The sequence below is a fragment of the Solea solea genome, chromosome 17, assembly GCF_958295425.1.
Source record: "Solea solea chromosome 17, fSolSol10.1, whole genome shotgun sequence".
In the NCBI taxonomy this organism is placed as follows: domain Eukaryota; kingdom Metazoa; phylum Chordata; class Actinopteri; order Pleuronectiformes; family Soleidae; genus Solea; species Solea solea.
In genome coordinates this window covers 978222-995135 of record NC_081150.1, presented here as the reverse complement: position 1 = coordinate 995135, position 16914 = coordinate 978222, and the positions used below count along the sequence as shown (strand labels likewise).

The following is a 16914-nucleotide window of genomic DNA, read 5'->3' as shown; positions in this document are numbered from 1 at the left end:
GTCCACTCATATGTCTTGTGCTTTATTGTCTATTTTCCTCTTAATGGGAACATCATTTTAAAAAAAGTCCTCAGGGAAATGTTTACTGAATCTTATCCACAGACTTCCATTCAAACTGACTTTTTCCCCCAACGAGTGAAGTCACCCCCTGGTGGCCAACTGCTACCTCTGTCACATCTCATCATTTATTTCCATGTCTATATATAGTCTATGGCACCTGACTGAATGACGTGACCCTCGTATCTCAGTGGCAGCCATTATAAGAGCTATTTACCTTGTGCTAAAAAAATGTATGTAGTGCATAATTTACTAAAAGTCCTGCGACTCCTTGTCTTCAACTTCCAGTTCAATGCAGTCAGTGCTGTAGTCAAAGAAGCGTCACAAGTCATGGAAATCAGGTCACAATTCAGACTCGAGAGCGAGCTGGAGTCATAAAAGTGAAGTTTTGGACGACGCAGCTAATAAGCTGCAACAGCTTCCTCTTATCAAGTCTTTCACTTCTTCATCTCCTCAGTTTTCTCCGCCTGCAGATCCTCCCATCGTGGAAATAATCCATGTTCTCATCGTTCTGTTCCAAATAATTATTTTTCATCAGGTTTAGAGAAATCTGTGTGTGACCTTTCTGCCTCCACCCTGTTATTCATCCTGCTCACAGCACTTGACCTTTCAAAGACTGGACTCACTGAATGAATGAATGAATGAATGAATGAATGAATCAGTGTGGATCTGACTTTAAATCTGTTTATAGCACTGAGTAGTGTTTTATTTCTATGTAGAAAAGGGGAGCAAATTTAAAAGTAGTCATTATTGTTGATAACAATATGATTGTTCTTTGTCATGAAAACTGATGTGAACCGGATTTGCTGATTCATTATCTTTTCACTATTTTTCCCCTCATGTACACCGTTTTCTTTTACACCGTTTTTAAATCTTAAAACAATCAATATGGTAATCAGCACAAAAAAATTCATTCTAAGGAAAGGGCTTTTTTTGTCTCTTTAACATTAAAATAAGTCACATGATCACAGCTTCTCTCACTCATATTCTGGTCATGTGACATCAGTGTTTCAGACTGCACCTTTATTGATATCGGATCAGGATCGGTCTGATACTCAGTGTTGGTATCAGTCCAATACTGTTCATAAATCACTGGATCAGAGATAAAGTGGAACAGTTTCCTGGATTATTGGGATTATTCTCGACATCGTGACCTCAGAGAAACCTGAACAAACACAGACCAAACTCCAGACTGGTTACCAAGGTAAGAAATGTGTATTTCTTTATTACATTCAACAGTACAGTACACTGAAATTGCACATTTTCACCAGATGATAGCAGCATTCTGACTGGCAAAGTTGGACTAATCAATATAGGCACATCCAAAAAACCCAAAAAACATTGAAATCCGAAACAGGTTCAAATGTGTCACGGGTCATTTTCTGACCACATTCAAATATCCACTGAAGCTCTTAATTTACATGCTTTGTAAAATAACTTCTACACAGCTAAAGAAAACCCAACAAAAACAAACACTCCCTCGACGACAAAACACCACCGTCACCGCCACTTCCTGTGGCGAGTTAAAGAGATCGTGATCAAGTCAAACCCGACAGCACCTGGCTTTCTTTAGCTCAACATTAAAGGAATAAATCAACTTGTGCACGTGGCGTGCCTCTCAGTGCATTCCAGCAGTTATTAAAGTGGTTTCCTTCACTTCACATCTTTTTTTTTTATTATATTACTCATAATGAGATTATATCGTTGGCAGGAACGCAGCGCTGTCTGTAGTTAAGTGGAAAAAAGAGCCTTCATAATAAAGAGATAACAGAAGAGATAGACGAAGTTTTATCCCATGACTGACTGTATTCTTGGCATTAAATGAGGCTGCAATGCATTCTGGTCCGTGGAGTAATCGCTAAGGACTGGGTTTAGTAAAAATGCGTCTTAAACAAAATACTTTCACACTTTGAATAGATATTTCCTGATATCAGGGAGCATTTTGAACATATAAAATGTATTAAAGGGGTAGTTCAGTTGTTTTTTCTCCTCAGAAGTGTGGTTGTATGAGGTACTAGCACAGTGTGTGTGTGTGTCTGCAGCACTGCTTTAGATCAGGAGTCTGAGCCAATGAGCATCAAGGGGCCGGTCAAGTGGACTGTTCACAGGTAGGAGTGGGCGATATAATCCTAAATTTGTATCACAATAATCCTTCATGGTCGCAATATCGATATTTGTGACAATATTTCACGGATAGATTTCAAAATAAAAGCCCGTTTTGATATGGAACGACATACAGTTCACAATAAAGGCTTTATATTTAATCTATTCATTAAAAAAATTAAAAATAAACTAGAAATAACCCATTATAACTTGGTATTGAATAATAGGCCACGTGGTCTGCAAGTCTGAGAAACTGCTTTAGATGAAAACATGACAAAGAAAAACTGAATTTAGCCACTTAGCAAATAAAACACACACCTCAAGTGTACGCAACCTTCAGAGTATTTTTGCCACTTTATGTTGCCATCAAACAGCCTTTTCTCACACTAAACTACCATATTGTCACTTTATAAACCATTCACACAGGGACACAGGAGCTGCTGTTTGGTTAGTTTATGCCAGTGAAGTAAATCTAATAACCACTTTTACAAATTAGAACATTTGAACGTATATATGGAAGCAGCAGCAGCAGATCAACCACTGCAGTAATCCAAGATTTAAAATCATCGATTATCTCTGTGGACTTTGGTGCGGAGAGTGATTGGTTTACAAAGCAAAGTAAACTTAAGCTTCCAGTCGTAAAAAAGGTCGTCTAATAATGAGATAAAGCAGTTAACATGCACTGTACACTTGATAATGTGTAGATCTGCGACGCACCTGCACAAAATGATCATTTAAAGAGACTTTTATGAATCCGTGCGGGTTTTCTGACTGGAGACTGAAGTTTGCGTTTCTCTGTAATCCACTCACTACTCACACCAAAGTCTACACAGAAAATCACAGATTTGACATCACAGCACACAGGAGATTTGATCGACTGCTGCCTGTGAGCTGAATTTTTGTTATTCTGTGACTGGAGTTTGAAATACTTCACTGTGTCCCTGTGAGCTAAAAACATGGATTATCTCTATGGACTTTGGTGTGGGAGAGTGAGCACTTGTACACACACATACAACCACACTTCAGAGAACTTAAAGTATCACTTTAAGGCAAACATCTTGTATGGCTCCTTGTGTTGAAACATTGGCTGTGGTTTTATTTTGGCACCAGAAAAGCCTTCAAACACCCGGCCCTCTGACTGAAGCAGGTTCTCTCCCTTGTTTTTGTAAAGGTACTAAATCAAAGACAAATGTTATTTTTAGGATGAGATTAAAACAGCCGGCACAATTGCCCTCGAGTTGCTACTTCTCGATGACTTGAGCAACTGAGAATCCTCACGATCCAACAACACCTGGGCTCCACTGGATGTGTGTGTGAGGCGTCGCACGTGTCAGATCCATGTTTGCTTTTTACAAATGGCCATAAATATTAAGTAGACGTGTGACTCCAGTGTGAAGCCAGTCCTATAATATTTCACTAGGGCTGCAACTGACCATTGTTTTCATAATTGATTCATCTGTTAATCATTTCTAGATTGATTGTTTCGCTTATACGATGTCAAAAATATGGTTTTTCAAACCTCAAAATGACGGCATTCTTAAATGTCTTATTCAGTTTGAATGGTTTCGTTGTTATATGGAGAAAAACAAATTTGAATTATTACTCACACCGATTCATTGATGATCAAATTAATCAAACAATCTAATAATTTTCGCAGCCCTATATTTCACTATAGCCTTGTAAAGACAAAGGACGTGTTGTTATACAAGGTGTTGCTAATATATTTGTCTTGTGGCATAAATGAAACTGAGGTAAAGGATTATCTTCAAATATTTTTGCAACAAACTGAGTGCAAGAAAAAAAGTGTGTATGAAGAAAAGCAGCATGACTCACATGAGCAGATGAGCTGCTTTAATGTGATAAACAGAGATGGCTCAATACCTCTTTGTTGTGTCTGATGCTGATATCATAACCATGAGTATCGACCGAAACCAGGACCCATCCAATTATGCCTTTAAGCAACTTCCCAATTGTCTGTTTCAGGGTTCCCAAACTTTACTTATTCATTTTCAAAATATTTCCATAACTTGGACCTAACTTCCATGACTCAGTGTATTTAGTTTAACAAAGCTTGACCTCTATAGTGGCCATAGGGCACAAAGATGAGGCTCTTACTTTGATGTGCTAGCACTATCATACCAAATAAATCATATCAGCTTCTCCCTGCTGATAACTCAGTATCAGTATTGGTCTGACACTGGTCAAAGTCACTGGATCGTATATCGAAAATATACAAATGTAAACTCCAATACAATGTAAAGATCCAACTATAAAAGTGTAAATAAAAATCAGCAGCAGCATTTTAGCGGAGTCAAGTTTAGTTCTTTACTTCTCAATGGGAGCAGTGATGTAATGGGAGAATTATATCTTTAAAGTGTCTAAGAATGACTGGATCAGACTGATATTAATATTGGTAGATACCCGAGGCTGTATTGTCGGTCTCAGACATGAAAAAGTGATATTGCGCCATCCCTGCTGATAACACGGGCAATGAAACCAATGCAGGACGTTCCGGGGAAAACATGCATCCAGTGTGTCCCAGGCCTTAAGTAACCGGACTTCAAGTGTTTTACACCCTGAAATTTAACACCCAAAACAACATAAATAAATAAATCAATCAGCTGGATACATCAGATACCCATGACACATCATGTTGACCCCTGAATATTAGAGAAAACAAAGTACAGCTCCATTCCAAAACTACTTCCAGTGTCCTTCACATAGCTCCATGTCACCAGGGCAACAACCACCGGGAGAAATGAAAAGTGAAGGCATCACCAGGTCACCAAGCGTCTTTGATGTGGACGCTGACAGTTGCCTCTGACCCGCTGATATTCCACGGGCTGATGCTGAGAGTCTGGACACACACCCTGACAGTTTCTGAACCTCAGACAGACTGAAAGTAGCAAAGCATTAAAACATGTTGACGGTTTCAGACAAAAAAAGGGCAGGGCAACCAAATAAGAATAATAATATTAGATATTATTAGAAGCTTAGAGAAGTAGCTTCAAGATGCATTCAAGAAAGCTCTTAAATTCTGCCATTTGAACTCCACTAACTAAATGCTTGTTGCTGCTGCCACCTCATGGCAAAAATGATGCGGTCACTGGACTAGTAATATATCTTTTTCTAAATGTAATCAGTGATAGAACATTTGTCTTGTATCTAACATACTACAAATAGTCACAGTAACCGATTTATATGGGTAACCCTAACCCTATTTATAATGAGGCAAATCCCCAAATAATCAAATATGCCCATCCCAAGTTAACACTGCCTCATGCCTTTAACGCAATGCTACTTTCAGCCTGTTGAGAGACACCTGCTAATAGAGGTACAACCACTAAACAGCAAAAAAAAGACCCAGATCTGGTAAAGAAGTGAATGTACGTTTTTTTTTTTTAACAGTGCTGAAGGGTTTGAGCGTAGACTTTGACTTTAAACCACGGATCGATGCTCTCCGCACACGTACACCGCACTCGGCTGTATGCGCCTCTTGGTGTTTCCTGGCAGCTGAGGAAGGAACTTGAAGTACTTGGGCATCAGGTCAAGGCAGGCGTCGCGGAACTTCTTGATCCGCCAGTAGTAAATAAGAGGGTTGAGGGCCGACTTGAGGTAGCACAGCCACAGGACCCATGTGCTGACTTGGAAAAAACTGTCTTTGTGGTAGAACCTGTCGCTGAAGGTCGATACCAAACTGTAGGCAGTGAAAGGTGCCCAGCAGACTGTAAACACAGAGAAGAGGATGAGGATGGTGGTGAAGGCACGGGTCTTGAAGCTCATGTCGATGTTCATTTGGAAGGGCCTCTGGAGGCTCAGCAGACCCAGTTTGCTGGCCTGGCTTAGACAGATGCTGTCTGGGTGGCTGTGGATGCGGATGGCATTGTGGCGGATGGTGTTCAGGATCCCCATGAACGTGTACAGCATGACCATGAAAGGCATGAAGAAGAACACTAGCATCAGGATCAGTACGTAGGCATGGTAGCCAGGCTCGGTGCTGTAGCCAAACACACACTGGGGGGCTCTGGGGGGGATCTGCAGGAGAGGGTACCCAACAGCCAAGGGGAAAGAGAAAACGAAAGACAGTCCCCATGTGACCACAATGAGCACTTTGGCTCTCTGTGGACTCAGCTTATCTTGCTTCTGGACAATAATAAGAAAACGATCTATGCTTATTATAAGCAGTACAGCCACGCCTTCCATGACGAAAAACCAAAAGAGCATGGCTGACACGCGACAGAAGGCGTCTCCAAAGATCCAGTTGGTGGTCACGACGGTCACCAGAGCAAAGGGCATGTTCAGGACGGCCAGCATCATGTCTGCGAACGCCAGGCTTGCTAGGAGGATGTTGATGGCCGAGCGCATGGCAGACCTCTGGTACACCATCAGGCAAACCACCACGTTCCCCAGCAGAGCCACCAGCAGGATGGCAACCATGACGAAGCAAAAGAAGACCTGCAGAGGTAGGCCAACACCCGGAGGTGTCTTTGAGGCCTCCGCTGTGGGCATGACCGGCTCTGGCGGCGACGCATTCACCATGGAGACGTTCTCCATCCCCAGCCTCTCAGAGAAGTTCAGCAGCCCCGTAAAGAGGCAGCAGAGACTGGTGTTAGTGTCCCTCGCCTCTGGGAGGTGGAAGCTAGTGGAGTGAACCATTCTTCCCCAGGGTGAGCGAGCATTGCTGCTGCTGAGCTCACTCTGACCATGATGCTGTGGATGCAGGTACTACCTGATCAATGCGACATGGCGGCGTCTTCATGGCTGCAGGTCCCTAAGACATAAACGAAAAAAGATAAAATAGTGTGAGCTGAGTTAATGTTTTTTTGAAGCGTAAATTCCATCATTATCTCCACACAACCTCTTTTAAGCGTCAATCTACCAGAATAGGGATATTAACGATAATAAAAACTTTGATTTCTAAAGCGCCTTTCACGGAACCCAAGGCCGCTAATAAATCTATTCATAATTGAATTGACAGCAGCCTGTTTTTTCATGCACATTTGATAAAATATAGGATAAATATAACTTACAATACTGCATTAAGGTTTCTACACTTGAGGGAGGTTAATAAAATGTGTGCAATGGAAACAGAAACAGCAAATTAATGATGTCTTTCAGAAGACACGTGACTGAAACATCATCCAGCTTCTCAACACTCTGTGTGGTGAGAACAGAGGACCCAAAACCCACTTCACTTCTCCATGAGTATTATATATACTTTCAGGAGTTGGGAGTGACCAGGATGGACAGGATTAGAAATGTTTGGAGATGAAGAGTCAGGGCTGAGATGGTTTAGTCATGTGCAGAGAAGGGGCAGTGATTATATTGGACAAAGGATGTTAAGGATGGGGCTGCCGGGCAGGAGGAAAAGAGGAAGACCACAGAGAAGGTTCATGGATGTTGTGAGGGAGGACATGAGGACAGTTGGTGGAACAGAAGAGGACACAAGGGAGAGAACAAGATGGAGGCAAATTATCCACTGTGGAGAAGACAGAAGAAGATGACTTTGCCTTCATTTACTTTAGTGTCCATGTCCATATAGTGTAAACACACTGTAGTACAATTTCGGGCTACAACGCACAATTATTTTCATAATCAATTAACCTGTGGATTACTATCTCCATTAATCTTCTCGTCAATCAGTGTTTCCCCAAACGATGATGTTCTCAAATGTCTCAAAAACAATTCAGTTTTAATTTCTTTTTTTATATGGAGCAAAGAAACCAGAAGGTATTTACATTTAACAAGCTGAACAATCAGAGAGCTCGTTTTAATGACTAAAAAAAAAACCCCACAAAACAATTATCAAAATAGCCCTAATATAATTAGACGTGTATCCATATCCATTCACGCACATTGGACTGAAGTGAAAATGTTCAATGACGCCACTTTTTATTGCCACATGACAAACAGACTCCAAAAAATATTATTATTATCACAATAATTAAGTGTATTTCCCATAAAAGGTGACAGCAAAAAAAGAATGTCAAAAAAGGAAAATAAAAATCACGTTGTGTTTCTTTGAACAGCTTTCAGCTCCCAACAGCCAGCGTTCAAGTCAAATCCTGCCATAAAATGGCCCTTATCACTTGTATAAACACCGGACAGTGTGTTGATTTCAGGCTGCTGCTGTCATATAAGTGACGGTGTGCAGCAAATGTCAAATAAATGATGTGCTGTAGAAAGCTCCATGTGTCACTACCGAAAATATTACTTCCATTAAGACTGATTCCAAAATTAATTGTCAACTATTTTTTGCTAATCAACTCATCATTTTGAGCATTTTTGTTAAATCAATAAAACATGTTTTCTGATTTATTTGCTCCATATAACAAATAAAAATGATTAATTTTGGTGTGTGGACAACCTGAGAACATCGTCAACATTTTCTGGACCAAACAACTAATCGATTAGTCAAGAAAGTAATTGACAGGCTAATCTATTATGATAATAATTGATAATTGTAGCCCTAATTTCCACATAAACTGTGCAGCGTCACTAAAAGAAATTAATCAATTACATCAAATAATGTGAGAGATGCAGGTACAGGCTGGAATAAATACCTAAACAAATTTCAAACGGCAATTATGTGATTGAACTTGAAATGCTGCCATCTTATAAACACATGTTTAAGTGGAATCACCAGCAGAGGATTTCCGACCATATTACAGCCACAGCATCTGTGCGTAATAATATTGTAAATAAAAAGGTTGATCAGGTTGATAGACATTATTACATTCGATCTGTTAACAATTATTAAAATTGTTAATGACGTAATCAAAAATGCGACGTTTGTGTTGTATGGGGCGGTGTAAAGTGGCTCTAGTGTCACCACACGTCAACAAGGTAGTCAAGAGAAAAGCTGTGTCAGGAGATAAACCGGCTGCCACTGGAACACGACGGAATCAGCTTGTTCTCATGGCGATGATGACCGTATTGTCTGCTGTGATTATCGTCTCTCACGAGCACATGTACACAGCTCGTTTTCTGTAAAGGACACACAGGCTTCAACGCAGCGGATCACCATTGTGAACACACTGTGCGAGCGTACGGCCGCTCTGCCGTAGCAGGGAATGCAAGGCTGTATCTTTTCATTTCCTCCTGTGAGGGGCGGCTTGACCTAAAAAAGTTAAAATAGCCACTTTAGCCTCTGAGCAATCACGCAAACCTGCAGTGAAAATGGATGATCGGGGTACTTGGCATATATAAAATCGTTCAAATATTCAATGTGGCCACGCAATTATGCACCAAGGATTGTACTGAGAGCTTTTCAGCCTCCTCTCATGACCTACAATTGAGGTTCCTGCCTTAGTCTGTGACAGTAGACTGAAATTAAGGCTGGGTGACATGGAAAATAATCTTTCTTTGTATCATTAGATATCGATATATATCATGATATAAATCAAATCAATATTTCTGTAAGGCTGGGTGATATGGATTATCTCGTACATCGGGATATAAAGCTGTAAACAGGTTGCAGAGTTTTCTTTTAAAATGCACAGAACACACATCACATGACACAGAATGGAAGTAAATGAATCAGACACCTGTACAACAGATGATCGCCTGCATGCTCTCTGGCTCTGTCCACCAATCCAACACTGTCTGCTTTTCTAAACACTACCATCCCACTATCCACGTCTGTCTGTTTACTGCACGACCTAAGCGTACTTAACACATACAGAAGCTTTTCCACAGTTTTACTGCACAATATTCAATGAAAATAAGATGCCTTAACTAGACTAGACACTAGAGTTTCCACTGTATAAATAAATAAACTTTGAGTTGTAAAATTTGGTCAGTTTGGTGCTCTGTTAGCACTCTGTTAGCTCTCTGTTAGCACTCTGTTAGCTCTCTGTTAGCACTCTGTTAGCTCTCTGTTAGCACTCTGTTAGCACTCTGTTAGCATGTGCAGGATGATGACAGGTGTTAGTGCTGGTTTGGGAAACATTCAGTGATCTGTGCAGACTCCACCAAAATGATTGAGAGGATACACGGAGTCCGTGGAGAGTTTACATCTCTGAGGACGAGTGGGAGTGGGAGTGTGTTTACACACACACACACACACACACACACACACACACAGACAGACACACACAGTGCATTAAAGACCGTTTCTTATTGCTGGGATGTAGCAAACATCCACGTTACATGACAATATCCTCACCAAAATAACTGCGATTCACAATATTATTGCACTATTATAGAAATATGATACTATTGATATAGCAATTGACTGATGAGCTTCTTAGAACTACATTTACATTTATTTATTATATTTATTTGAGAAGTTACTGTTAAAAAAACACAACTTGTGTTACTAATTTTATAAAAAATGTCTAATAAAATACATGTTACAAATTATTGTAGAACATTTTGCAATATGTTCTGGTAACATATTTTGTAAAAAAAACAAAAAAACATTAGTTTTTGTAACGAAAACATGTTACTAGTGTTACAAAACACAAAACAATTACCCAAAATATTATTTTAATTATATTTAAAAAAGGGACAAAATATAACAAAAACATGTGATCAATCACTTTTTGTTGCCAAACATCTAACAAATGTTGCCATGTTACAAAAACACAGTATTAATGTTAGAAAAATCACTTTACCGTTAATTACACTATCAAAGAACATTATAAAAACACAACAATATTTGCCAAAAATGTTATGTTGTTACCTCAATAGGTGACCAAAGAAACTCTTTTTATATTTTATATATATAATTTTACAAATCTATAACATGACTGGAAAGTTCTGGATTGTCTTGTGGCATTTGTAAATAAATCACTGCGACAGTCTGTTGGTGACCAGCGTGAAATATTACTGATATTCCTAATTTACGATTAACCGGTAGGCTTGAATTCCACACGGTTAACACACGGTGTTTTATCTCGATATGTGAACAAATCGTGAATAACGTGTTTGTGCTGTTGCGGTTGCATTCACGTTACCTGCTTCACTCTCCCATGTTGAAGCTCAGTCGTCCACACGCTGCTGGCATCTCGACACTGGAGACGTTGTATCCTCGTCGTCGTAGTTAAATCAGCAAAATAGTCTTTTCGACACAAAATAAATCCACTGGTGTTTTTATCTTTCCTAAAACCAGGCCTGAGACTGTGTGTGTGTGTGTGTGTGTTATCTACAGTGCGACAGCAGCTGCCTCCACCTACACAGACGCAGCCGGAGAAAAAGTGAAATCCGCATTCGGCTCGTGTCGCTTTGTTTCCACGGGAGCGCGAGACACACGGAACCGATGAGCGCGCCTTTTCACTGCGGGTCTGAAAATCACGCTCGTGTTCGCCGTCGGTCTGCGCTTGTTTTCGCTGTGAAATCCTCCATCACCGACACGTCTGTTGCAAGTTGCCCAAATAATCGCTCCACTGTTGCAAATTGCACTCGCTACCTGCGGCAAAGCGACGATGGCAACATACGCAACTTCCTGTCTGGACTTTCAGAATAAGAGCCCCATCGTTTTTGTTATAATTTTGCTGCATTATGTGAAACTGTAATATTATTATTTTATGAATTCATTATTAAATGGAATATTTAAATACATTGTGAGCAAATGTTTATTATATATCATGACAAGACAATAAAGGGTTATTTACTGGTTTGAAGCGTTCAAATTATTTTCTCAATATATCACTGGTTGTTTCGTCCACAAATATGCATTAAATTGTGGGGGGAAAAGGGCAACGTGTGTCTCTCTTTTCTGTCCGCAAACCAAGGATACTGTCACATTTAAGAAGCTGAGATTTTACATTTTTATTTAAACAATTACCCACATACGAAGAAGAATCAAACCATCAAAATAGTTGGTGATTAATTTAGGCTTTAAATCATTGGAGGTCTTTTTTTTCACAATTTCTAACATTCTGGCTGAATAGGGTCAACTTTTTTTGGAGGAAAATAACATCATTTTTAGATGAGGCCCTAACTATGCGTTAGGGCCTATGCGTGACATTGTCAGACTGCTGGCCACTGATTGATGTGAGTTCTGACACAGAAATCAAGCCGAACAGTGCTGAAATGTAGATCAGTTGAAAAGACTTAACAATCCTAAAAACATGGGTTCATCTCCAACAATTACCAGGGAAATGTCTAAAATCTCAATATTTAACAGAGGAATCCTGTGTATTTAACAACCTAAACCGTGCCGTGCCATCCCCACATAAACCAACATAGATGATTTGATATACCATAGCTAGTTAATTGTCATTATAATTCTTTGATAAAATAACAAAACTTTCTAATGTTTTTAAGCCGTTTTGTGCAAAACTCGCTTTATTGTGAATGCAACTTCCGGTCACATCCTCGCTCTCTCTGGCTGCCTTGACGCACGTTTGTAACTGACACCCACACGAGCCAGTTGTGTGGGGAAAAGTGGATTTTTTTCAGAAGACACGCCCTCAAATGGGTGGAGCTTCGCCTGGAGGAAGTACTCTTATGGGCACACGTCTTACAGGCGGTAAGACAAACACAAATAGAGCTTGTTTTTGCTTAAGTAAAGCTCATATTAATGCCACCGTTTTTTAAATTTTTGTAACTACATGTTTTGTACATGATTTTACACCATCATGTGTGTGTCTCTTTGTTGCTGCAAATGTCAAATTAGAATAAATCAATTCATGAACGTTCAGAAAGTCAACGATATGCTAATAGTTACTTTACGGACATTTACACTTAGATACTTTTGGCTACTGTGTGATTTATTTACATTTTTCAAACCATAAATGTCTCTTTTGAGTTCTTTTTGTGGTCATATTTTTTCAGAATAAAGGCTCTGAATTGGGTCATTTTTGTCAAGAGAAGCAAATCATAATATTCTAAAAATCTGATTTCTGAAATCATCACACTGGTGGGCCACACCGTCAGTGCCGTCTCCTTCTGATGGCCAAAGACAGCACAAGTGCAGCCAAGCGGCAGTCACAGCACCCTCCGCTGGACAACTTGTTAATTACTTTAAAATGTTTACAGGTTGAATTATCATATACAACTGTATGGTAGAATCACACAGTGGTCATATTAAACAAAAATTACATGAATGTAACAACTGTGGGGGTCATTTGTGATGTAAACATGAATGTGGGGGTCATTCGTGATGTAAACATGAATGTTTTTAATGATGCACCAGGCTACAGGGATCCAAATCTATGCAGTTTCTTGGATACAAATGTGTTGCTATTGGAGTGCAGGAATCCCCAAAAGGAGCCAAACATCAACATTAAATACTTGTTATTATGTACAGCAAGGTCTTGGAACGTGGGCTACATCTGTGACACATTTCATCTCCCGCTCCTAAGACGCCTTTATCTGCTTGGTGCCGTCACTCTTGGGAGAAATGATCTCAACCTGGAAGGGGATGAAGAACTCTACAAGAGCCTTAGTGTCTGTCAAGTCCAGAGAATATTCCTGAGCGATCTTCCCTGGCGTCCACATCCGCGGCTGACGCTGGTGGCTGCTGAGAGCCTTCAGGGCCTCGGCGATGGTCAGTTTGCCTTTAGGGACGTCCGTGAGCTCTGCCAGGCCGAACACGTTTCCTGGTAGAGTGAACTTGAGCGGCCGACGCGCTGCATCTTTCCCATGTGTCACTTCGTTTGATGCCTGTAGGAGGATTGAGGATACGGAAATGAGTGCAGGACACATGTTTGGTTAAATGTTACAAGTTTAAAGATACTTTTCTTTTTAGAGTTACAGCAAACAGCTTATTATTGTTTCTATTATACACGATACATGGGGTAGGTTTTTGTTTAAGTGCAAATCTGGACATGGGCCTAAATCTGTGTGAGAGAATTATCCATGTGAGCAGAGCATTAAAAATAAAAGGCATGTCCATATACTAAGGCCTTTGCCTAAATTATATATAAAAGACTTTCTCAAAAACCATGAAAATCAAATCAAAGTCATTCAAGAAAAACACTTATCAGGTAGTTTAAGTTTAAGAGTTTAAGAGGTCCAGTGTATTAAGTCTTCATCCTCTTTAAGTGATTGTGATTTTTGTCCTTCCAAACATCGATATTTTAATTCATAAATGAATGAATGAGTTGTGAAGGAGTGTTGACATAATAGGAAGGCAATAGTTCCCTCATGGAAAAGAAGGGTTAACCCACATGTTGGTTGACATCAAATTCAAGGACCAAATGTGCTGACTCAGCTTGATGGAGGGCAACTTCACCCATGGTGTCCACTTTTTCAAATCCAGTTTTTGCAATTTTCTAGAGCTGCAACTAACGATTATTTTCATAATCGATTAATCTGTCGATTATTTTCTCGATTAATCGATTAATCGTTTGGTCCATAAAATATCAGAAAACCTTAAAATGATGATGTTCTCAAACGTCTTGTTTTGTCCACAAACCAAAATGATTCACTTTTAATGATTTCTTTGTTCTCCAGAGCAAAGAAATGAAGAAAATACTTCTGATTAATAATCGATTCATTGATTAATTGTTTCAGCTCTACAATTTTCTTTGGTGAGAGAGAGATCTTGGAATTTGCATTTCCCATTTTCTTGCTTAACGTCACTCGTGTGGAATCTCACGTCAACAGCGGAGAGAGAGACAGTGGACAGTGTCCACAACACTGCTACTATTATTCTGTGTAGACCAAGCAATGCAGGGCATGAAAGAGTAGGTGGCGTCAACGAGGGAGACATTTATCTAAATATCAACTTCACTTCTTTCTTCAGGAGGCATGTTCAGCGTGTTCAGCGTGTTCAGCATGTTCAGCGTGTTCAGTGTGTTCAGAGTGTTCAGAGTGTTCAGGGGTTTGTGAGTAAGCTTGGGCTAGTGCCATAACATCAGTGTTGTCTACTCCAATTTTCATTTAATACAGTCATTATAAGTCATGAGGTGCTAGAATGACTGGAACAAGATGGAGGTTCCCTCTTGTGGCCTTCAGAATAAGTCACCAGGACTGTATGTTGGTAAGTAAGACAGTAATTGAAGTCACTCGCATGAAATATTAACAATTTCCCCAATTTGTGATTATAGTTATAGGATAATGTTAAGTCACCATTATTAACTTATTGTGAGCACTTATTAATTATGGCATGCGTTTAAAATCATCTCATCCGTTTCACTATTGTGTGATCATTCTAAGAAGGTACAGTCTTATTATTGTTATTATTATTATTATTATTATGACGGTTATTCATTGAAGTGTGAGTGTCCCGCTCTGACCTCTGCTGCCGCTGGAGGATCCGTGGACTCCACATACACAGACCTGAGGAGGTTGAGCAGAGGGTCGTTCCGCTGGTGAACCACGTTCTCGCCTGAAAGACAAACAAACACATATTCTCTCAGTTACTACTGACACGTCAGTGTGAGGAAGAAGAGTCAGCACTCACGGACTCTTCCTCTGACCCCTGACAGCACAGCACGAGCACAGTTACACAAGTTAGCAGCGGCTCGCGGACCTTCCACACTCACCGTCAGAGGCCGCGGCGGACGGCGCCTCCTTCACCGCGTGTCGCGGCGCTGCCTGCGGCTTCTCTTTGGAGATTTCTCGGAACGCTCGGTCCTCGAGGTTGAAATTTCTAAACATACGCGCGACTCGCGCCCCCATGTTTGACACCACACCGTACGACCGCTGTCAATAAAGCGTATTCAAAATGTCGACCGCGAGCGAGGAGGTTCATTTCAAGGCTAAAAAGGCGAACGTATCAAACAGCAGCGACACCAAGTGTAGGGCAGGAGGATTACAACATACTGCTACATACTACACTACATACTACTACATACTACTACATACTACACTACATACTACTACATACTACACTACATACTACTACAAACTACACTACATACTACTACATACTACACTACATACGACTACATAATACACTACATACTACTACATAATACACTACATACTACTTCATACTACATACTACTACATACTCCACTACATAATACACTACATACTACTTCATACTACATACTACTACATACTCCACTACATACTACTTCATACTACATACTACACTGCATACTACTACATACTACTACGTACTACACTACATACTACTTCATACTACACTACATACTACTACATACTACACTACATACTACTACATACTACACTACACACTACTTCATACTACACTACATACTACTACATACTACTACATAATACACTACATACTACACTACATACTACTACATAATACACTACATACTACTACATACTACACTACATACTACTACATACTACACTACATACTACTACATAATACACTACATACTACACTACATACTACTTCATACTACACTACATACTACTACATACTACACTACATACTACTACATACTACACTACACACTACTTCATACTACACTACATACTACTACATACTACTACATAATACACTACATACTACACTACATACTACTACATAATACACTACATACTACTACATACTACACTACATACTACTACATAATACACTACATACTACACTACATACTACTACATACTACACTACATACTACTACATAATACACTACATACTACACTACATACTACTACATAATACACTACATACTACACTACATACTACTACATACTACACTACATACTACTACATAATACACTACATACTACTACATAATACACTACATACTACACTACATACTACTACATACTACACTACATACTACTACATACTACACTACATACTACTTCATACTACACTACATACTACTACATACTACACTACATACTACTACATACTACACTACATAC

The 16914-nt window shown here is 39.7% G+C and overlaps 2 protein-coding genes across 2 annotated transcripts; both read right to left on the bottom strand.

Moving 5' to 3' along the window:
* Positions 1–3486: 3486 nt before the first annotated feature.
* gpr63 (G protein-coupled receptor 63) lies at positions 3487–11581 on the bottom strand. The gene is made up of 2 exons (XM_058613663.1): positions 11121–11581; positions 3487–6931 (listed from the first exon to the last, which is right to left on the bottom strand). The coding sequence occupies exon 2, from the start codon at positions 6814–6816 to the stop codon at positions 5599–5601; it is 1218 nt and encodes a 405-aa protein (XP_058469646.1). The 5' UTR covers positions 6817–6931; positions 11121–11581; the 3' UTR covers positions 3487–5598.
* A 1683-nt stretch (positions 11582–13264) lies between these two features.
* On the bottom strand, positions 13265–15783 carry ndufaf4 (NADH:ubiquinone oxidoreductase complex assembly factor 4). Its single transcript, XM_058613662.1, has 3 exons — positions 15600–15783; positions 15351–15442; positions 13265–13773 (listed from the first exon to the last, which is right to left on the bottom strand). Exons 1-3 carry the CDS (start codon positions 15733–15735, stop codon positions 13468–13470), a joined length of 534 nt encoding a protein of 177 aa, XP_058469645.1. The 5' UTR covers positions 15736–15783; the 3' UTR covers positions 13265–13467.
* Positions 15784–16914: the final 1131 nt, after the last annotated feature.